Below are 22,304 nucleotides of genomic sequence, written 5' to 3' on the forward strand. Positions count from 1 at the left end.
CAAATAAGGAATTAAAGCCAGGATTAGAGTTTTAAATTTGGATTTTAAGACTGGGTTAAGGTTTCAAACAAGGGTTACAGTCTCAAGTTGGAAGCTGAGATCAAAATTTTACACGGATTTTAAACAAGGGTTATTGTTTTAAATATGGAAGTGGGTTTCAAATGCAGGTTTTAAACCTGGGTTATAGTTTCAAACAACGTTTTTTTTTTTTTTATTTATTTGGGATTCAAACCAGGAATTAGTTTCATTAGTTTCTTCTTTCATATCTGGGTTAGGATTTCAAACAAGGGGTAGGATTTCAAGCCAGGGTAAAAGTCTCAAATTGGGGTTTCAAGATTAAGCAATTATGTTGATGTTGTCGTTGTGTTCCTGCTGGCTGCCCTCCTGTTGTAAAATAATATCTACATGTTTTCAAAGGCATTTATTGACAAAGTTTAGTAGATTTTACATCAGTGTAGAAAAATGGAAAAGAACATCTTTGCATATCTATCCAGAAAAAATATTTCTATTTAGCTACTAAACCCATTGTGGGCACTGACTGACATTTAGTACAATTGTTAGTATAAAACAATCACTTCTGAGATGACCTTGACCTAGTAATCTATTTTTAGAAAAAAAAAAAAAATTCTCTGGATATTTTTGCGCCTTTTTTTTTTTTTTTAACGCTCCATTTACCATATTTCCTCAAATAGTGGCCCTCCTCTGCATAGTAGATACCTCCATCTTCTCGTAAGAGAACCAAATGACGATTATTAAGTGTAAGGAATTTCAGTTCAAATCAGGACATTGAAGAGAACTTTGTTGCTACCAAAACAGGAACACTTATACATTTTATAGACCACCTCTCGTGCTGCCTTTAGCAACCATTCAAGTGTCACCGACTCTGACTTGTGGCTGCTTCACACTGTTGTGTGGTTTAAATTGTGAATATAGCAACGTAATTTCATTACTGCTAATTGTCTCATATAATTCCAGAGATGTACAAATGAGGGCTCATCAAATCAGGCACTTGTTTCTATCACCCCTCCACAATGTCGCGTGCATGCATGTTTATTCTCCCGGGAGCTAGACTACTGTTTGTTTGTGTGTTTGTTTCGCCCAGTCTGCAATATTAAAGGTGATCTTACATCTTCAATGCTGATCAGGGTTCCATTCTGTCGTCGTTGCTCCAGTGTTGTGTGAGTGCACGCTTACAACGTTAAAGATGCACTTAACACTGAGACAGCGTCTTTAACAATCAATGTTACAATACAACAATACAGTATACGGTACCGGTGACCTACAGTACTTACAGACTCCTTCCTCATCTGCAGTTGAGTATAAAATAAAACATGAACCTTTGCCACTATTTGTGGAAATACGGCACTTATTTTCTCTCTGCTATTACTGACACGTGCTAATGTCCATTTTGTTGCACAGTTTGTAAACTGTTGTGTTCATATTGAGTGTAAAATGCGGCAAATAAAAAGGAGGCCGTCAGGGCAAGGCACTCGGCGTCCCCCTCTGGTTGTTCTTGTACGACGGTAGGAAGGGAATGTAGCGGAAGAAGCGGAAGCGCTGCCAGATGACGTTGCAGAAGGGAATGTCGTAGCACGACTGGTCGCACGTGGTCTGGCCTTCCTTGTTTGCCGTGTGCTGCCACTTTCGGAGGCCTCGCTCCTCTATGCTGCCTAGAGGAGGGAGAGGAACATTGAGGGCTGGTTAATTGATACTTTTGAGGATTTCTTTTGTGAATAAATGTTTTGGGGATTTTGTTTCCCTCGCTGACGTGCACGACGGCCACTAACATGGCTTTTCTGAACCTTCAAGCGACTGAAAAATAAAATTAAGGAGCAACTTTAACTCATTCACTGCTATCCGTTTTCAAAGCAGGAAAAAGTTAGAGACGACTAGATGGTTTGACCACGTCTAGAGGAGAGATGATTAATATATCGATAGAAGGGTCATGAGTATGGAGCCGATGATTCAAATATTCAAGATTCATTGCATCATGTTGGGAGAGAAATTTGGTTTAGCAGCGCATAATGTACGCCGGCATTCCTTGGATCGGTAACTTTTTTTCATATCTGAGGATGGAGGTTCCACAGAAAAAAATCAAATATGTGACATTATGATTAGCGAATCGCAAATAAATGGGTGTTTGCCGTATCTGTAAAGAAAACAAAATAATTATAGCTTGTTAATGTCAGGAGAGATAAAGTAAATCCCCAAAGGGAAAAAAAACAAAATGCACATGGTCATATTGCCCAGCCTTTATGTGGCTGTGGGCTTGCGGGCGTACAACAGGGCACTTGATCCTACCTGGAATGGTGTTGTCCAGGATGAAACCAAAGAAGCCGCCGATGAACATGTGCGTAGTGAAGAGCACCACAATGATCTGGTCAAGCTCTTTGATTCCTTCAAAAGACAACACACACACACACCTGTTTTGACGCTTGTAAAGATGGAATGTGACCAGTGTAAATTACGGACATTCACAAAAGGCTCATTGGTCAGTGTGAAATGAGGCAGATTTGAGCAGTGGCTGATTAACTTGGGTCCGCAAGCAATGTCTTTGTGGTCCAAAACATTTGCAGTACATTATTTTGATCGATCTTTTTAAAAACGGCATCCTTTCTGTACATATGGGAACATCAGTTAAACAAACCAATTGTTCTTCCTGCTTTTAGCTTTGGGCCAAAGAAAAGTTCTCGTATGATTGTGACCCTTAACATAAATCTGACATCCCTGCATTTTTTTTTTTTTTGGTACTAAAAAGTGTATTATTACAAGAATAATTTTGAAATCTTAGGGCCCTTCAAGAACATAGTTATATTTTTTTGACAAAGAATAAAGTCGTCTTTTCCAGAATAAAAGGTATAATATTGGAGAAATAGTTTTATTTTTCAAATTTACTTGATCAAATCTGACTTTCTTCCCTTGTTAAAGCTTTGATATCACAATATTACATTGTTCTTGTCATTATGACTTTATTCTCATAACATTACAATTTTTTTTTCTAAAATACCAATTTGTTATCGCCATGTTACAACTTAATTTTTCTCCAAAACTGGCAACTGTTTAATTCCTATGGCACATAGGGGTTCATATGGTACTTATTTTAATTGGCGTTAGTATTAGGATTATGAGAGGGGTCCTAGGAAAAATGTTTCTCCTGTAATAAACGGATTACAGGACAACTAGGGCCCCCGTGGCCCTGATAAGGAAAACCCTCAGCGCCGATGGTTCCGTTTCCCCCACTGGTGTTGGCTCCCTATGGAAAACCTTCATGACACCTGGTAAAAGTGAAGAACTCTGGATGGAAGTTTCATCTCCATAAAATGCTCTCATTTATCACTCTTAGGAGCACTAAGTAAAAAACACCATTCCAATGTTACGTGGACACAAGTACATGTTCATTATGTGTACATGTGCTTGCTCAGAATAGTAGCAGATAGTGGTAGCGGGCCAACAGGACAGGTTGCAAGTAAACCAAGGTATAAATAGAAACAATAGGACAATTCATAGAGGTAGTAGGATTAGGAGCGCTAAGTAGTAGAATTAGTAGTAGGAGCAGTAGTAGTAGCAGTACTAGCAGTATAATCAATAGTAGATGCACATAGTATTAAAAGCAATAGTAGTACTAATATTTGTTGTAGTAGAAGTTGTAGTAGTGGTAATAATAGAAGTAACTAGTAATAGTATGGGTACCCGTAATATCAATAATAGCAGTAGTTGAGTATGTTATAGAAGAGTAAGTAGTTTAAAGTAGATTTAGTAGTGGTAGTAGAACTATTAGTATTAGTTGCAGTAAGTAGACAAATAAAGCAATAGCCTTGGAAACTGTGATAGTGGTTGTAAATAGTATTAGTAGTGGTAATAATAGTCATAGAAGTACATTAAGTTGAAGTAATAGTAGCAGTGATAATTATTCATTGTTTTTGTAATTGGTAGTAGTAGAAGTAATTAGCATTAGTTGAGATGTTTCAGTAAACGAAGAATAGTGGAAGTATGTATTAATAGTAGAGGTAGTAAAAGTAGTATTAGAAATGAGTGGTGTGAGTACTGTAGTAGAAAAAGTTTCTAGTAGAGGTAAGTAGTAGTACTAGTAATAGCAGATGTATTTAGTAGTAGCAGAACTTGTATTAGTTGACGTGTGTTTTTGAGCGGTTTAGTACATATCATTTCAATGGAGAATGAGTTCACAAAAACATGACCTGTTGAAAAAATGAATGAACTTAACATTGAACTGCTTTGAATCAACTGCGGTTTGCTATGAACTAGAGTGGCAAACTGTTCAAGTCTCAGTGAAAACGTGGACACCCCATGAAGCGTCACTTAAGGTCCGCGACGCCGGTCAAAAGTTCAGAACCTCGTCTCAACATGTCTGGCAGGCGGTCGGGGCGAAGGAGCGAGCCACGGGGCTATCCTCCAGCAAGCGTTGCTTATCTGCCAGGCAGATTACAGCCGGTGACACGGGGGGCCCGGTAGCGCCAAGAGGATTGGGGGAGTTAAGCCGCCTAGACCTGAGAGCGGCAGACCAGTCCCATCGCGGATTAGCACTTTCCTCAGAAGATACTGGGATCATCTTCTTATGTCAGCGCTCCTTTCATCTCCGGCAGCGATGTCGCCAAGAAAGACGTCTACTCGTTCATGTTTGTCATGCCTCTCCAAAGGTGAATTGGCCACCCATGCCGGATGCTGACCAAGTAGTAGAACTACTAGTAGTAATAGAAGTACAAACATAAGTAGAAGTACAGGTTTCATAATTGAGAAACATAATTAGCTGGCTAATTTCCTATTCACATTCACTTACTGGCTGGGAGGATTGTGAGTAGATTGCATTGTTTACAACTGTTTAAGTGTCACTCAAGATAGCATTTAGCTGCCTACACAACCACCGTCAGTCACCAGACTACGGAGCCTGCCAGGGGACATCTCGAGAATATTTAAGATTGCGTTATAATGCAATACTATTGCTTTTTATTGGAAAATGTTTGCATTATAACGCAATAGGTTTTCAGTTTTTATTGTATTATTTCGCAATAAAAAAATAATTGCAAAATAACGCAAATATTATTTTAGGAGAACGAAAGACTTCCACTTCCGACCCATTGCTTTAAGTGTACTGCACTGACATAAATGATGGTTTGGAGAGATTTTTCCGCTCTAGTGATGTCCCAGACAAGGACATGCGTTGCATGCAAAGGGATAAGGTATGTACTAAATTTTAAATTACAAAACAAAATTGCTATCCACCTTTTTGTTTGTCAGTGAAATGGGCGTCTTGTGGCGTAATCCATGGTATTACATGTGTTGAACCACTAGAGGGCAGACTATGCATTTGAGTACAATGTTACTGCAGGGAACGCACATGAAAATGAAAAAAAGGACTACAGTGTTGTGCAGGCAGTTAAGACAAGGACAGTTCAGAGTAACTGTACACTTGCCGTTAAAAAAAAAAAAACTTCCACAGGCAGCGAGGACAGTAAGAATAGTAGCAGCAGCATTTACGGCAAATCATTAGATTAGATTAGATTAGTCATTAGTATTTATTTGCTATCCTTGATATCCATCTTGAGGTCCATGTTCTAGTATGCTCTTTGTCCTTACTAGCAGAGATGGGCATGGACAGTCCGTCCACCTGTCCCGGACAGACGCCAATTTTATGTACGGACAGATTTAGGATGAGAAGTCTTTTAAAAAGGATGGACTAAGAAAGGACGGAGGTGGGTTTTCGTCCGTCCCTCTAATCGTCCCTAACCGGGTCAAGTACCGACTGACGTGTTGTGTTGGGTTCTTTTAAAAAGCACGATCACTGTTCTCTCGCCGCCTTTACCTGCCTGCGCAGTACACAACTCTTTTCATGTTCCCTGCAACAACACTGTAAAATTGCACTGGCATAGTCTGCCCTCTAGTGGGTGAACACATGTAATCCCATGGATAACGCCACATGCAAGACGCCACACAGACAACTGACAGAAACACTCCCTGCCTGTCTTGTGTGCATTCCATCCTGTGACATTTTAAGGGTAGGAATACAGAGATAACTGGTACATTTCAAGGAGGAAAACGTGCAGGGTGCAACCAACTCACGCAATACGTACACAATCGGTAGCTTCAACCGGAAACATGCAGTTTTTATATCCATTTGGTGAAGCTATAAGTCATATTGGATAGCTTGTTGCATTAAACTGCGCACTGAAGTCATATCTGCAGTGGGAGAAAAGGTCTCCTTGTAGTCAATCCTGCCACTTGGTAGTAGCCTTTAGCAACAAATCTTGCTTTACATGTCTCAGTGCTGTCTGGGATGTCTTTGTGTGAACCCATTTTCCCCCACTGATTTTTACCCTCTGGCAGTGTAGATAGTGTAGATGTCTCATTCGCTGTTAAAGATTTAATCTTGTCATTCAGTGCTTCAGACCAAAATCGAGATTTCGGGGAGTGAATTGCCTCCTCATATGTTTGAGGCACACCATGCATCACCCTGTAATAACTGTCAACACTTATCAGTATTTGGTCATCACTCTGAGTACAGTCATAGTCTTTCAAAAGGAGTGGACTTCTACTTTCTCTTTTACGATAATGCATCGTCGTGAGACTATTTTCATTTTGACTAACTACAATTTATTCTGGTGGTTCACTGTCATTTTTGTCACTTTGTTGTGTTTCAGTGCTTGCCTTAAGTGTTTTATTTGGACTCTCACTGGCTGTCTTATCATTTAACTTGGCGAACTCCAATCTTTTCATATGCAAGCTGTCCCAATAGGCTGTCCCATTTGGTGGAGTGAATATGGTGCCGAGGTCTTATGGCGTCTTATGGCCTTCTAAGGCTTGGAACTCCTTTGCAGTAAATTCAGTCCCATTGTCTGACCTGATGCGTTTTATGTTCCCACGAGGGGCGACATTTGCAATAAACTTTTTGGTTGTTTGAAAAGTGTCACTTTTTGCTTTTAGGAAATACACAAACACTGTTCCTGAATAGTCATCAGTGAATGACAATGTGAAACCTATTCCATCCTTTGCCTCTGGTTAAATTGGTCCAACTAAGTCACCGTGTACAGTCTTAGCACGTTCATCTGGCTGTCTAAAGAGTAATTTAAACAGGGTTGTCTTCGGGGTACTTTTTTTCACCTTAACTTTATAATATATGTCGCTGATACTGGGAACTCCTTGCACTTTTTATTTTTGTTAGAAATTAAAAGTAAAATAAGTGAAAGTTAAACATTTCAGTTATTTTGAAACTTTGATTAACTATTTACTGTAGAAAACTTTACAATTTACTTTTTTAGTTTTTCATTTAGCTTAAGACATGATGAAAGCTCCCTGAATTTTTGTTAGAATTTTAAACCAAAGCTATTTTCTATGTTTAAAATTAGAAGCAAACCTTAAACATGTTGAAAATTTGAAAAGTTGTTTTGACCGTAGTTCACTGACGTTAAAATTAGTAACTCCATCACTAACGTCGGGTACATTTAATCTGATATAATATCCCGGATAAAATTGGAAGGTGTCTTCTTTAATTTCCCAATACAAAATATCACATTAAAAAAATTCTGCAGTTGCGCACATTTTGGCTGACATGCACAGTAATGGAATTAAATCCATTTCCTGTTCTGTTCAGCAAGTAGGATTTTTTTTTTTTTTTCCCCCCCTCTAGATTGCAGACACTTTATAATTTGCCTGCTATTGTTGCTGTTCATAGTTGGATTTTCTCCGCTTAGTGGTTGCAGCCAGATGTGAAAAGTGGACCAAGCACTTAATTCCAGTGTTAAATGCGCTAGCCGTGTCAGTCTTAGGTTAGCTTAACAATTAGCATGGCTTTCCCCTCTTTGCTAGTCACCCCTTCCTCTGAACAATACTCGTTAGAACTAGGGCTGTCAAACGATTAAAAATGTTTATCGAGTTAATCATATCTTAAAAAATAACTGTGACCGTAATTAATCGCAATTCGAACTAATAGCTCTAGAATATGCCATATTTTTCTGTAAATTGTTGTTGGAATGGAAAGATAGACACAAGACGGATATATACATTCAACATACATACATTCATATGTAATGTATTTTTTTTTTTTATTACAACAACAAATTCTCACGAGATGAAAATTAACATTTTTAAATTAAAATTAACATTCTTTCTGTAGTAGACAGTATTTGTATTCACGACAAAAACAAAAACGCAAAAGGGACTCAAAACAGTGACAGAAATATTTCAAATGTGTGCAAAGAAAGTGTGTGTGTAATGTACACGTTTATGTGGCCCTTGTAATATTCTTAGTTTGTTTTCTTAGTGGTCCCTGAAGTGCACACGAATGTGATTGGCTCATATGTTATGCTGTGCTATGCTGTAGTTGGTATCAGCACGTCATGTGTTCCTCCTTTAAACTGACTTTATTAACACAAAACAAGACAGCCCTCTTCTCTACTCATCCTCAGTCAATGAGGCAAACCCATTTATTCACATTTCTGAGATTTAAGGCTGTCCTCTTATCGAAATGCTTCTTTATACCCCCGCGGGCGACATGCGTCCGCCCTTCTGCTCACTGTGCACTTCTGAGTGGGATTATGCATCGGCGGTCATTCTGCGCATGCGTTAAATGCGTCAAATATTTCGACGCAATCAATTACAGAATTTAATTACCGCCCGTTAAATTTGACAGCACTAGTTAGAACAAAAGTTTAGCTTATTTGCATCCGCCGAGGTGATGATTACTGATTTAGGAGCGACTCCGCAATGTGTTCAGTCGCATCATTAGTATGTTTTGATGAGGCGCAAAAATTTACCCTCACAAACTGATGCAAACCCGTTTATTTTGAGCTTTGTAGTAGGCACTCAAACTGGACATTAGGGGTATCGAATCAATACCGTAACAGCTTGCCATAGGCGTACCCTAGAGGCCAAGCTGCTCGATTCAGGTCTGACAAAGCGAGTTACAAACATCCATTCCCTAAAATCCTCACTTCAGCCCAAACAAACAAGCAGACGTTAAGGCAATTAGGCTCTTCAAATCTGGGCCAGGGGACTCAAAGGTGAGCAAACAGCTATTACCATCTGGGCCCTGTGGGATTTGGAAAGGCCTTTTGGGTTTTACGGGAGATTAAGGACTGGCACTACTGCTGCCATCCTGCCGAGGTACGTAATCTGCCACCCCAGACGCCCATTCACCAACACACTACACACAAGAAACACTGCTGAAAACGCAGTACCGACTGTATGCACTCAAGCCGAACTTGAACATTACCGTTGGTCACTTGTAGGGTGTGCATCAATTGTTTGATGTGTAACAAGGTTTACTTGTTGTGTATTAGGGCTCACTTGACTAATGTACTCAAAAATTCACTTCCTTGGCATGCACCACTTTTTTGGTGAGTACGAAGTTCACTTAGTTCACACCACTTGGTGCGCACCAGGGTTCACTTGTTTGATGGACATGTGTTGTTGTAAAGTTGTGTGTGTGTGTGTGTGTGTGTGTGTGTGTGTGTGTGTGTGTGTGTGTGTATGTATATATGTATATATGTATATATATATATATATATATATATATATATATATATTTTTTTTTTTTTTATTTTTTTTTTTTTGTTTGTATTTATTTATTTCAAGTGGTAGAGTAAAGGAGGGTCCGATAACGGCTGGCATTAAATGAGTTCAAATGTGGGGAAAACTTGAGCCAGGTCATGGCTGATCTGTAAGATGAACTGTGAACTGGCATTACCTGTGTCGATGATCCCGGGGTTGGAGTGAAACCATGTAGGCAACACAAGTCCACTGAATGTGGAGAAGCCAAGGATGAGCAGGTTACGAGACGAGTTGAGATCCACATACTGAAGACGTAAAAAGAGAGGAACTACAGTAAACCAATTTTATTGACAGATGCAAACTATGATGTTGCTTTTGGAATGTTGGTATGGTGAAAAAAGTGCAATAATTGAATAATTTACTGTATGTTAGATGAGTCTGAGTATGTATATGTGTGTGTATATATATATATTAGGGGTGTAACGGTACACGTGGGTGTATTAATACATTTCGGTATGGCATGTTCGGTTCGGTCCACTTGTTAGCGCGACCTTACGCACGGACGCTGACTTTTGCGTGCGGGAGACGAGAGTGGCGGCACAAAAGAGATAGCCAGAAAAGAGACAGAGCTCAAAGGTCCCCGCGTAGACTGCGGTCTCCTGTTTGGGAACATTCTGGCTAAAAATCGCAGATTGGGAAAGGTACGTGGAGGAGTCCCAAAGTTGTGTGCCGACATTGCTACATGAGATTGGCGGCTCTGTTGCAGATACTGTAGCACGTCTAACGTGCACGCCATCATCCGACTGTGAATGTTTCTTAGACGAGGGAGCAAAAACGTTCAACTTAAACAGCGAGATTCATCATATTGTAGCGTCTTCCAAACTTAGTATCCTGAAATTTCGTAACTAGAGGCAATGTTTTCCTGTTGAGGCGTTTCGTAACTTGAAAACTTCGCATGAAGAGACGTTCGTAAGTAGAGGCACCACTGTACTAGTTTGTCGAGCTACACGTTTCTGTCTTTGTTTTTTTAATTTATTCTTCAGGTGTGTCTGTCTTTAGGAAGTGTCTAGTTTGTATCCTTCAACCATCTTCTTTTCATAATTTTCATGAGGCTGCAATACCCACATCAAGCGAGCCATTTTGCAACATGCTTCCCGGCGTCCATCACAATGCTGCTGCATGAACTGTGCACGGACAACGTGGGAAAGATTTCTTGGTTTTTGTGTTTGTTTTTCCGGAAGGAAAAAGCAAGCCAATTCCCCGCTGCTAAGAATTCTGGGAATCGGGAAACTAATGGCGAATACTGCTGTGAGGCTTAAAAACAACCAAATGGTTGAGTACATTTTTCTTTAAGTCACTTGTCTCTCTTTCATGAACTTGTTTTCCTTTTCTCTTAATTCCTTTTTTCCTGCTCCAAATAATTTCCACATGATGTGGAGAGTGTGTGGTATTTATTGCTTACTATTCAGTGCCTGCACAAAATCTCTTCCCAAATGCCTGCAAATAATTTCTTCCCCTTGAAGTGATAAAATGCAAAGGGGCTGTTCACCCCATGTCTGTGAAAATACCACATCCAATACATGAGTCTTCCCTGGTCTAGCACTATAGGAAGGTCATATCATTTAACTGTGGCAGCACCAAGGAAGACCTGCCCAACTCCTCCCTAAACCAACAAAATGTGGCCTGCTTGCCATCTGTGTATTTAGGAGGTTATAATACTTTCCGTTTATTCCTCGGCCAAAATGTATTTGCACTGACAAGTAGCCTATGCCTGTTCCTTTTTGGGTCATATTGGAAGCTGACTGTGTTGTCCCCGGGCCCACAGACCACAATGACTATTTTTGTCCCACATCGTTTGTCCACTTTTTAACTTGGCAGGTATGTGCCGTGTATATGACAAAGTGAGCACATTCTCGAACCCATTAGGCTCCTCTGTAGCTGGACAGATTCACCCTAATAGTTTAATGTGTCTTGTCAGCAACGGAGTTAGTTCAAACAACACGCTTGGTTGCTGGTTGCATCTGTGATTGGCTGAATGTGTGTGGCCGGAAATTCACGGAACTTCGACTGAGTGATGAAAACTAGTTTGAATTAAAGAGATGTTAACATTAAATAAATAACACATCGACTGTAGCCAGTTATTAGTTTTTGATGTAAATAAAATGTTTTTCAGACTCCTTACCAGTCCCCCCCCCAAAAAAAAAAACGACACAAACACTATTACTTTATAATTGGATAGTCCAAAGACGCGGAGGCGTAACTTCACCTCCCAGCGCAAAGGCTTTCCACATGGAGGACAACCTATTATCTTCTTTAAAACCTAAATTAGCTACCCAAAGTCAAACCAACATTTTGAGATTCCAGAAGTAAATGAAAGAAAAAACAGTGGCAACTCTTGTTGCCAGGGAATTACACAGTGCTCCATTAAAATATTAATAATAATAATAATAAATTAACTCGAGTGGCAGCATAGCAGAAGCTTGATCATACATCAAATTTTGTCTCACATTACAAAGCAGAAAAATTGATCGAGCAACATCTCGTGAGTCAAAAACTCCTAATATGGGGCACTCACTATCCAGTAAATAAGCCATGAAATCTTGATTAGGATACAGATACTAGTGTGGAGCAAGGATTTTTTTTTTTTCTAACATGAGACAGCATAGAAAAATATTTCCTTATTTTTGATTTAATTCTTAATTTGATTAGTGATAAATAAGATAATATAATACAGTACATCACAAACATTACTCACATATCATATAAATGGGGGCCACGCCCCAAATAAATGAACCAAGCTCACAATTTCAGATATGCACGCAGTGTGTAAATCAATGAAAAATATGTTTCAAATATGTATGTATTGCTAGTGTGCATATGTCTACCTGAAGGTTTGATATCCCTACGGCGGCGATCATTCCAAACATAATCAGAAACATGCCGCCAATAACCGGGTCCGGGATGGTAATAAACACAGCTCCAAACTTCCCAAAGATTCCCAGGACAATCATAAGAATTCCAGTCGTCTGGAGCACCAGTCTGCTGCCAACCTAAGGGTGTACGGCACAAGGGTGGGGGGAAGAGGGCCTTTCAGCATATGCATATGCAGTAAAGCAAAAGAGAACCATGCAAAAAGTACAAAGCCTTTGGAGAGTTTCCATTACATTAGTCTTGGCAAGTGTGCTGCAGACTTGGATTCAGACAATAGACATGTCAAGTGCACCAAATATACACTCAACATGGTAGTCTATTTGCATTTCATTGACGATTCTCAGGCATTTGCAGTCTGTTCGAAATCAAAAGTGTTCATTTGGCCCGTCTCTAAAGTTGAAGCAGTCAGTAAAAAATAGAAATTGACTATGAGGCTTTGTTCCCAGCTATTGTGTAATAGAACACCATTGCCCATGCTCCTCAAATTTTTGAATCGGCATTTGAGCATATGTACTGGATGTTTTCATCAGAACTGGGCATTCAGCCTGTGTCTATCCGCCTATGACGGACGCCCGTTTTGTAGGTGTGTTATTTATTTATTTATTTATTTTAATCCAACCAACCCAACCAATCCCCAAACACACAACTCTAAACAAAGGTAACAAAACCAAACCTAACACTATGCTTCTCACTGAACCTAAACCACTCCAGCCCAACTCTTTAAACCTAACCAGATGGGAAGTAACAAAGTACAAATACTTTTTTACTGTACTTGAGTAGTTTTTTTCCAGAATTTAGTAATTCACGAAGTATTTTTTAGAATACGTTTTACTTTTATCTGTTACATTTTAACACCAGTATCTGTACTTTTTATTCGATGCATTTTCAAAACAGGGTCGTTACTTTTGTTTTACATGATGCATGACAATTAAAAAAACAATTCGACCAATGTTCATGGCTTCGCCAATCATATGAAGGCTTACACCCGCTCCCGGATATCCCAGCTTGTTATTGGCTCTATGCTACGTGCTACAGAAGATAATTTAATTGGAAGGTGTGTGTATATATATATATTAGCGTCAAATGGTCAACGGTGTGGAGTGTGTCGAGGAACAATTCTTGGCGAATGACCTGAAGTCCATGATCTTACTGCCTACAAGAATTCCCCGTCCAATCTGAGAAAACATGTTTCGTTACCTTGGCCCCGGTTAATGATGTTAGTTAGCATAACATGCTGTGTTAGCGTGGTAGACCATTTAGTTCCATTTGTTTGCTCTCAGGAAGATCTTGAAATTTTGAAGTTTGAGAACTAAAAAAAACGAACAAAAAAAAAGTAAATTTAACGGGTGTGTTAAGTGACGACATTTCGAATTTAAAAGCCTTCAAATTATATTACATGAGGAGGAATGATCCGGTTAAAGTACTTTTTACTTTTACTCACAAAGTACATTTCAGAGCCTGTACTTTTTTACTTTTAGTTGAGTAATTAAATGAATGAGTACTTTTACTTTGACCAAAGTCATCTCCTGTGGCATAATCCATAGTATTACATGTGTTCAATCACTAGAGGGCAGACTATGCTTGTGCAACGCACATAAAAAGTGTTGCGCAAAGAACCCAACACAAACACGCAAATCGGTAGTTGACTCTGTTAGGGACGAATGAAAACCCGCTTCTGTCCTTGCTTATTAGTCTGTCCTTTTTAACTCGCTCTATCCCAATGACATATTTATGTCATTTCACGATGGGTATGAAAAAGTCTGGTAACTGAATGAGTTAAAAGACTTCCCTTCCTCCGTCTGTCCACAAAATGGGCATCGGTCCGTTCCGTCGCTGGGACGGAATGCCCATCTCTGCCTTCTCTATCCTCGCTTGTATGTTTAGCAACACACACTGCCAGTGGTACAACGTGACCCGGGTGCATCCTTTGCAAATCTTTCATCGCTTTACTTGATTGAGCTGGCACTAAATTCCTTTGCAAGGAATTACTTTTCCGAGGAGAAAGTGGAGAGGAGCAACATGAGCTGCTAGAGAGATGTTTCCCTGAGTGTTAAGGAGTACCCTGTCAACACTGCTGTCATATCAGGCGGAAATGAGAAAAGTAATGAACAACTCAGATGTGCTGCGTTAGACATTTTTGGTACATTGATACCTGCTGCTGTTGATTTTGAATGACAGGAGTCTTGTCAATCGAATGACTGACATTTAGTCTTCATGAGGATAACCGGTTCAGGGAAGGGATGGATGGATGGATTTAGAATGGGTTAGGATTTCAAACCCAAGTCAGCATTCCAAAGCGTGGTTGCAAGTCAAGATAAGGGTTTCAAACCTGGGTTATGATTTAAAACTATGGGTTCAACTAAAATTAGGGTTTCAAATCAAAGTCAGGATTTCAATGAAGGGTTGTGGGTTTTTTTTTTTTTCAAAGTTTCAGAGTTTCAAATAAGAGTGTTTTAAAGTTGGGTATCAAGCCGATGTTCAACTTTGAAACAAGGATCAAGGTTTCGATGTCTCAAGTCACTGTTAGGGTATCATTAGTGCACTTCTGTCGTACTTAGGCAGCCTCTCAAATGTCACGCCAGCACAAATACGATATTAGATGGACGCCAGTAGCGAACGCTGCCGCTGACGAGGTGACGATTGAAGATGCTTCCTGCAACTTTGTGATCTTTCTAGATAAAAAAAAAAAAAACGACAACCCTGGTGTGCCCCTTGCAAAGCTCTCAACACTCTCCCTGAGTGGTTGACAGTAAAAGGCTACACTCTTGAACTTACGAGGAGAAATTGGAGAGGAGCAGCAGCAAGTGTTTAAAGTGAAAAGGAGTCGTATACAAATCTTTCTTTCGTACAGTGAACCAACAACCTCTATGAATAGTAAAAAAAAAAAAAAAAAAAAAGTGAAATTGCCTATTTTAACAGTGTAAACTCTAAATGTAACTCGATGACCCCAAAACACTTTGACCTTGTAAACTGAGTTCACTTATTTGTTTATAAATACATTAAATATGTATGAAGATACTGTCAGTGCTGACAACGTGCAAAGATTTAACAATATAGTGCTGATTTGTTGATTTAAAGCGTTAAACTCTTTTTCACCATTTCAGTTGTCCGGTTTATGCCACCCCTACCTACCTATACTTTGTATAATGCCATTAAAAAAGCAGGGTTTCAATGAACCTTGGTGATGCCAAGTGCGGCAATGTTCTGGCTGTAGGAGGTGGTCCCATTGCCCGTCCCCCACAGACCCGCCAGGATACAGCCGATGCCTTCAACGGCGATGCCGCGGTTGATGGCGTGGGTCGGCGGCGGCGGCGCGCCTGACAGCCGGGCACAGGCATAGTAGTCACCAATAGACTCCATGGTGGATGCCAAAACGCCCGCCATCATGCCGAGCACCGATGACACGCTGACAGTGGGCAAACCCCACTGACCTGCAAACAGCGGATTGAAGGATTTGGTGTGAATTTTTCAGGAAAATGAAGGGCCTGTTACTGAAAATCCCATTTAATTCAGACTTGGGTGGGCAAACTTTGGTGCTGAAGTTTTCATTTTAAAACGGACAGATAGGCCACATCTCTGGCAGATGACGTAAAAAAAAAAAAAAAAAAAAAGCGAATGTACGGTATTTAAAATATGTAAAATTGTTTATTTTTATGATTAATAGATTTTTCTCAATTTTAACTCATTCACTGCCAAAGACAAATTTGTCTTTTCACAGTCCAGCCATTCAATCCGAGGAATTTATATTTTTTTCAATTTCTTTTTTAAACATAAGGGTAAAAAAGGGTCTGAAAATGTCCGGCAGTGAATCAGTTAAATGCATTATAATTAATTTGATAATCGCTTAACAGATTATTTACTAAAATGTGTCATCGTTTACAATTAATTCTTTAATAAGACAAATTAATAAAAATAAGTAAAATAACGTTTTTTTTAAAAAATGCTGGGTGAGCCTGAATATAGAATCAAATGCAGGCCATAGTTTGTCCACACCTGATTCAGACATTCAGACGCTTGATTCTTTGCTACACCAGAAATGTTATTGGGTAAAAGTGACCCGCCACACATTTAACATTTATAATTTAAGAACAAAGAACAAATGAGGCTAGCAAAATATGTTTTCTCCTAGTCAGGAACATTATCAGGCTTTTGCAAATCTTGCTGATGAGCTGATCATTTGAAAGAGGTGTGGTGCCGTAGGGATAAACCCTAAAACAGGCTGGATTGTGGCCCTTGACTACCGGACTTGGCCACTCCTGCTCTACAGCACATCTGCACCTTGGGATAAGTAGTATTAAAAAAAATGGATGAATGTGAGTGTGAAAATAATTTCTACATTTTCAAACAGGTCAATTTGACCTGCCACTCAACATGAGAGTTAAGGACCTGCTGACACACTGTAAAATCAATTGCATTTGGACTTCCTTTGACGTCATAACAAACAAAAAGGTCCTGCTTGCATTAATGTGTGAAATCACCGAGTCCTTGACAAAAATGCGGTTCTGTTACTGGGATTTCCCCCCCGCCAAATTTCTCAAGAGCCCACAACCACGAGTATCGAACACAGATCTCCGATACACTGGCTTGCTTTATTGTTGAGTAATTGTGAATAAAGTAAGATGCAAGCGTTTGCCAGTGGCAAGAAGTCATGATGAAAATCCAGAGCGGTCAGTAAACAACATCTGTCATAAAAGTGGCCTGGAGATTCCAAGACAACGTCATTTGATGTTTTATACAAACATCTGGACATCTCCGCTCAACGTGAAATATTTGACCGATTGTCCAATTGTTGTCATCTAACTCATTCCCACTAATTCTGTCCAATATTTCCCAGAGCCCCTGCGTCATGTTTTGGGCTGAATTAGTTCCTGATGCTTGAGCTTGTGTACTGGTTCTGGATTTTGTCAAACGCTTGTTTTGCCACTCCAAAGGCTCGACTCCTTCCATGTTGGGTGTGCTGATCGAATGTTTCCTCACCAAACAAACTAGACTTGCTTGTGCTAGTGCTGGGCGTTAAAATCCACAATAAAGAATAAAAAATAAAAAATAAATTTTAAGTTCAATTGTTTTTCTACCCTTTACTCGTCAAAAAATAAAATAAAAATGTGAATTGCGAATGTCCAAACCCAGAAAACAGGTGAGCTGTGATTAGCCCTTAGGCACTGTGGTGTAATTTTCAGTCGACAGCAAGGGGCAAAATGGCTTGCTGTCACCATAAATAAAATATATTATATAAAGCAGGTAGATCACTTGGAATTGGTCATTTTATAAGTAGCGCCCAAAGCGTGGGCACCCCTGCTCAACACACGACCCTAAACCTTTGAAAAGGGCCTCATATCATCCATCAATTACACATTTATTTTTAGCACACAGGTCATTTTAAGCATAATTTAGTCTTAATACAATTTGTATAAATATGATCTCCCATTGTCCACTCAATGATAAAAATGTCATTTAAAATAAAAGACAAAACTATTCTTTGTCACCTGACCCCTGAAACACGCAAAAGAGCCTCAATGCAGCAATATGTAAATTACGCTCATGTTTGGACTTCCTTCAAATGGGATTAAATTAAAGTCAAATATGAAGTCAATACTGTTACTAAAAATAACTTTGTAGATTCGAGCTCCCCGCTGCTAGCGAGCTCTGCGCTACCAGCACTCTCCACGTGGAGCGCATTTTGGGCTTGGATGACGTCAATGTCTGATATATGCGACCTGGCGGTTCAAACTGTGGTCCTCTTTGCAAAAAATCAAATGGGTATCCGATTTAGGACCACATATCAAAGTGCCCAAAAACTTTTACTTAATAAGAGGACATGTTACACGATTTTGAGACAAACAACCTCAATCGGACACTATGCTTTTTTTTCACACTTTTTTCCTAAGCTCCCACTGAGCGCCGCAAAAGAAGGATGAAAAATGCGGCTCCGGAGCACTGGGTTGCCAACCCCTGGTCTAGCAATACAGACTGTGTAGAGTACAATAATTCTTGATCCTTGGGATATTTTGAAGACAGGCAGACACGTTACTAAGACATCTGGTAGCTCTTTGAAATTGTGGGGGAAAATCCATTATGTTTCCGTGGTGTCCACGGACCCCCTGTTTGAATTATCATCTGTTGTTTCGAATGGCTTGTGTGTCTGCTTTTACGTGTACTGTATAATCGTTTCCTATAAAGGACTTCAAGTAATTTGTTGATCAATTTGTTGAAAGGAGGAAGAACAGGCACAACAGCGCAGGCGGTGCAAATCCATTCGAACGTGTCGCACGGAGTTATGTCCTTTTTATCATCTCAAGAAGAGGGATTGTATGTGATTGTGTTGCTGTTCTTTTTTTGCAAAAACAAGAGAATCTATAAGTATATTTATCCACTGAGGTTGCCCAAAAAGTCTGCATTCATACAAGCTCAACAATCGATTCATTAAGTAGATTGTAAGAAAATTCTGTTGACTGTGTGGAATCGATTCAGCGGAGTAAAAAGCATCTGTACCGCACTACTTGCACTGGAAACAAGAGTCCAGAACATTGTGACAATATTTTTCTATTTCTATTTATTTTGTTTTACATGTCATTGACCTTGTAGTTTTGGAGGGCTAAAACAGCTTTTTAAGTTGGAACAACTATAAAATACTGACATCGATGGTAAAAATGTTTGCTTCAAAACGAATTCTTGTTTCTTTGTCAAAAAATGTGGGAAAGCCAATTTCAACAAAAATCCGAATAAGGGCAAATTCTGGTTTTAAAAGGATTATTGACTGCATGTGAGCGTAGTCAGTGAATTTCTTAATCTAATCTATGACTGAAAACTCAACCCTTGTGCAAAACCTTAAAACAGATTTGCATCCCTAACCTTGCCTTGAAAACATCACCTTGGATTTAAAATGGATTGTATGTTATGTATTTATGTATAAATAGTGTTCTCATTTTATTTTAAGTCTACATATGGTCATGATCACCCATCTTAAAGCAGATGACTGCAAATACCAGTGTGAGCCTGTACGGCGTCAGCCAACATGCTAATGCTAGGTGGTTGTTTTCGGGGGTCACCTGGGTAGGGAATGTGAAACCAGGGTGAGTTGGTGACGGCATCCAGGTTAATGTCGGTCCTCGCCGAGTAACCGTACTTGTCCGACTTGGACGGCATCACATCGAAGACGGTCAGCAGGAAGCAGACCAGCCAGCCGCCACACATTCCAAACAAGGCCTGGAGTTCAGCAGGCAAAAAGTCCATGTCAGTGAATTTATGACATATGCGGTGTGAGAACACCACTATCAGATGCAGGTGGAATGAAGACAAAGAAAAAGCCTGTGAAATATTTGATTTGGATTTCCTGGATTTGGTGTGTTGACATGATGAGCACGTGTTGCTGTATGTTGAGGATCGTAGCGGAGAGATAACGCAGAGGCATCAGGGTGTGCTCAGGTTAAATGAAGCCACGTTCGAGGTTTTTTTGAAAATCTCAAAAGCTACTTTGATCCAAGTTAACAGTGTTATGATGTTGATCTTGGGACTCGCTTGACTGTGCCCAAACTGTACTTTGTCATGTGATTTAGATGGAACAGTAGCAAGGGCTTTTTAACTTAAATCAAATGTCTGCAGTGGAGAATTCGTCCTTTTCAAGACATCCTGTATAAACAGTCAAATGGAGCGGTGCTCTGTAACATGGACATGGCTGGGTGTTGGCTTCTCTTTCAGCGTCAATTTAAAGAAGCTCATTCCGTTACGCCAGGACGCCCTATATTGTTTGTGTATATAATCTTAAAGTGCGCACTGAAAGCCCTGCGCAATCTTTATTGATTCTTCTCATGTCCTAACGTTTAACGGCAGGAGCAGTCGTGACTCGTACAGCTCTTGGGTGACTCCGAGATAATGCTCTGGCGCTCAGGTTGTCATGTCATTTCCATGAAGAAACACAGGCGCCGCAGCCAGCTGCATTCCATGTGGTCACGCTTGACGTGCTTCAGGATTCGGGCCAGCATCACAGGTGCGGGTTACTCAACAGTGATATAAAAGGCCTAATAGTTCGTATGGCAGAGCGCACCGAGGGCAAAGGAGTTCAAGCGTGGAAGCTGGTGACTCACCGAGAAGAGCTTGAAGAGAGGGTAGTGGAACACCTTCCACTTCTTGTCCTTGTAGGCAATTAGCGGCACGTCCACTTTGCTCAGGTACTGCGAGAACAGCAGGATGAGGCACACCGTGCTGTGGATGCACAACACATAGCAGTTGAGCACCAACACGCACGCTTTGCAACAAAGACTCATTTGAGACCCGATCGTGCCGTAGTTTGATTCACTAACCTCGGCTTGAAAGCCCCGTTTCAAATGCTAACGTGAAAACCCTAACCCTCTCTTGAAAACATCATTTGAAACACCATGGTTTCAAGTCTTACTTTGAAACCTTAACCGGGGTCGGAAGGCGATCATTTTCATGAATAAGGCCGGAGGGTTGAGGCCGGAAGGGTACCCGGGTTGCGGCCGGAGGGCGGGGGACTGACCGGCGAAAAAGGGTCAAGTGCCCAGCTTGTGGTTTTGACTTTCCAGTTTTATAGTGAGCTGTCAAACTTGGTCCCTCCACAAAACTCAAACACGTAAAAAATAAAGCTCCGCGTATCAAGTGCATGTGCTTCAAATTTGGTAGCAATTCTACCAGTACAAAATCAATGGGAGAGGTTTCTCTAGACTCCTGGAAAACGAAAATGGAAGTTTTAAAACCCAGAATGTCAGACTGGCTGTATCTTTTTGGAACTTGTCTCCTCATACTTTTTTGGTCTACTCATGATAAATGCCTAACAAATTTCATGTTGCTAAGTGAAACTGGCTTCAGGGGCTGGATTTTTCCCAAAATACATATACAGTACAATGTGACGGAAATGTTTGATGTCGAGTCCTCCCGATTTCCCTGCCGTTCTCCCTCCACACGTTAAGCCTGCCTTCCAAAATCAGTTTTGCTCCAAACATTTGGCTTTGCTTCCCTATTGCAACAAAAAAATAAAATAAAAGCTGACTTAAAATTGTCATCATAGTCTCATTAGCATTTTTTTTGTTAGCTGTGCAGACTCACAGAGCAGCGATCCCCCAGTGGCCACCTGACTTCTTGCCGGCCTCAGTGAACAGTGACAGGCCGATGAGGCTGATGGTGGGCGCGATAGCCAGCGGTCCGATGTATCGGAGCACAAAGCCCACCAGGCCAGTGAAACCCAGCAAGATCTGGACCAGCGACGATACCAAGATAGCTCCTTGGATCTGTCAAGTGAGGGAGGAAATGAGCCACATCAGCCACTTTTGTCTGCAGTGAGTTATGAGATGTTTTAGTACGTTTGCAATATGATTCAAATTGTGATACCCAGTTGTGATATGATTCACTAGAATTGTGATCAGATTCCCTTCCGTTGTGGTAAATACGATACTTCAATCGAACAATCATGCAATTTACTCTAGTTGAGAGACCGTTCAGCCCGATTATGACACAGTTCACTTCAATTTTGTAAAGTAAAGTAAATCAGTAGCACCTAGCAACAAAGTCACCCAGCCTGGTTGCTCCACAATGTTGTGGCCGTCCATGTTTATGTTCCGGTGTGCGTCATGTCGGTTCATAACTGCGACCGTGTTGAATTTACCTCGCGCATTCTCGACATCCACACTTCGTCACCACTTTCCGCCATCTGCAACAGGCTGGTGCCATTGTGTGCAGACAACATGGCAGGCTCTTGCGGGGCGGGACACTGCCACTTGGGCAGTGCAAGGATGGCCAGGGTGGGAGTGATGAAGCTGAAGGTTCCGCCCTGGAGAATTGGCAGCCTGGCCACCAAAGAGGATGACTGTTAGACACCATCGAATACGTTCGTAGTGTCGATCTAGTGCGTCCCATAC

At 40.5% G+C, this 22,304-nt stretch overlaps 1 protein-coding gene and 1 long non-coding RNA gene across 2 annotated transcripts in view; one reads left to right on the forward strand and one right to left on the reverse strand.

The window, feature by feature from the left end:
- The window catches only part of LOC147149034 (uncharacterized), a 78,974-nt gene that overhangs the window by 29,351 nt on the left and 27,319 nt on the right, over positions 1-22,304 (forward strand). The window contains exon 3 of the long non-coding RNA XR_015086566.1: positions 21,482-21,725. This is a non-coding gene — a long non-coding RNA (uncharacterized LOC147149034). The remainder of the gene's footprint in view (positions 1-21,481; positions 21,726-22,304) is intronic.
- The window catches only part of LOC147149035 (solute carrier family 23 member 2), a 41,787-nt gene continuing 19,954 nt past the window's right edge, over positions 472-22,304 (reverse strand). The window contains exons 4-12 of the mRNA XM_086028866.1: positions 22,052-22,232; positions 21,496-21,677; positions 20,517-20,634; positions 19,482-19,638; positions 15,610-15,863; positions 12,387-12,551; positions 9,698-9,806; positions 2,302-2,397; positions 472-1,670 (exon numbers count right to left, since the gene is read on the reverse strand). Coding sequence (XP_085884992.1) covers positions 1,477-1,670; positions 2,302-2,397; positions 9,698-9,806; positions 12,387-12,551; positions 15,610-15,863; positions 19,482-19,638; positions 20,517-20,634; positions 21,496-21,677; positions 22,052-22,232 — 1,456 coding nt within the window. The 3' untranslated portion in view covers positions 472-1,476. The remainder of the gene's footprint in view (positions 1,671-2,301; positions 2,398-9,697; positions 9,807-12,386; positions 12,552-15,609; positions 15,864-19,481; positions 19,639-20,516; positions 20,635-21,495; positions 21,678-22,051; positions 22,233-22,304) is intronic.

This window comes from Filicampus tigris, chromosome 4 (assembly GCF_054856515.1).
Source record: "Filicampus tigris isolate MCC_2025a chromosome 4, RoL_Ftig_1.0, whole genome shotgun sequence".
NCBI lineage: Eukaryota > Metazoa > Chordata > Actinopteri > Syngnathiformes > Syngnathidae > Filicampus > Filicampus tigris.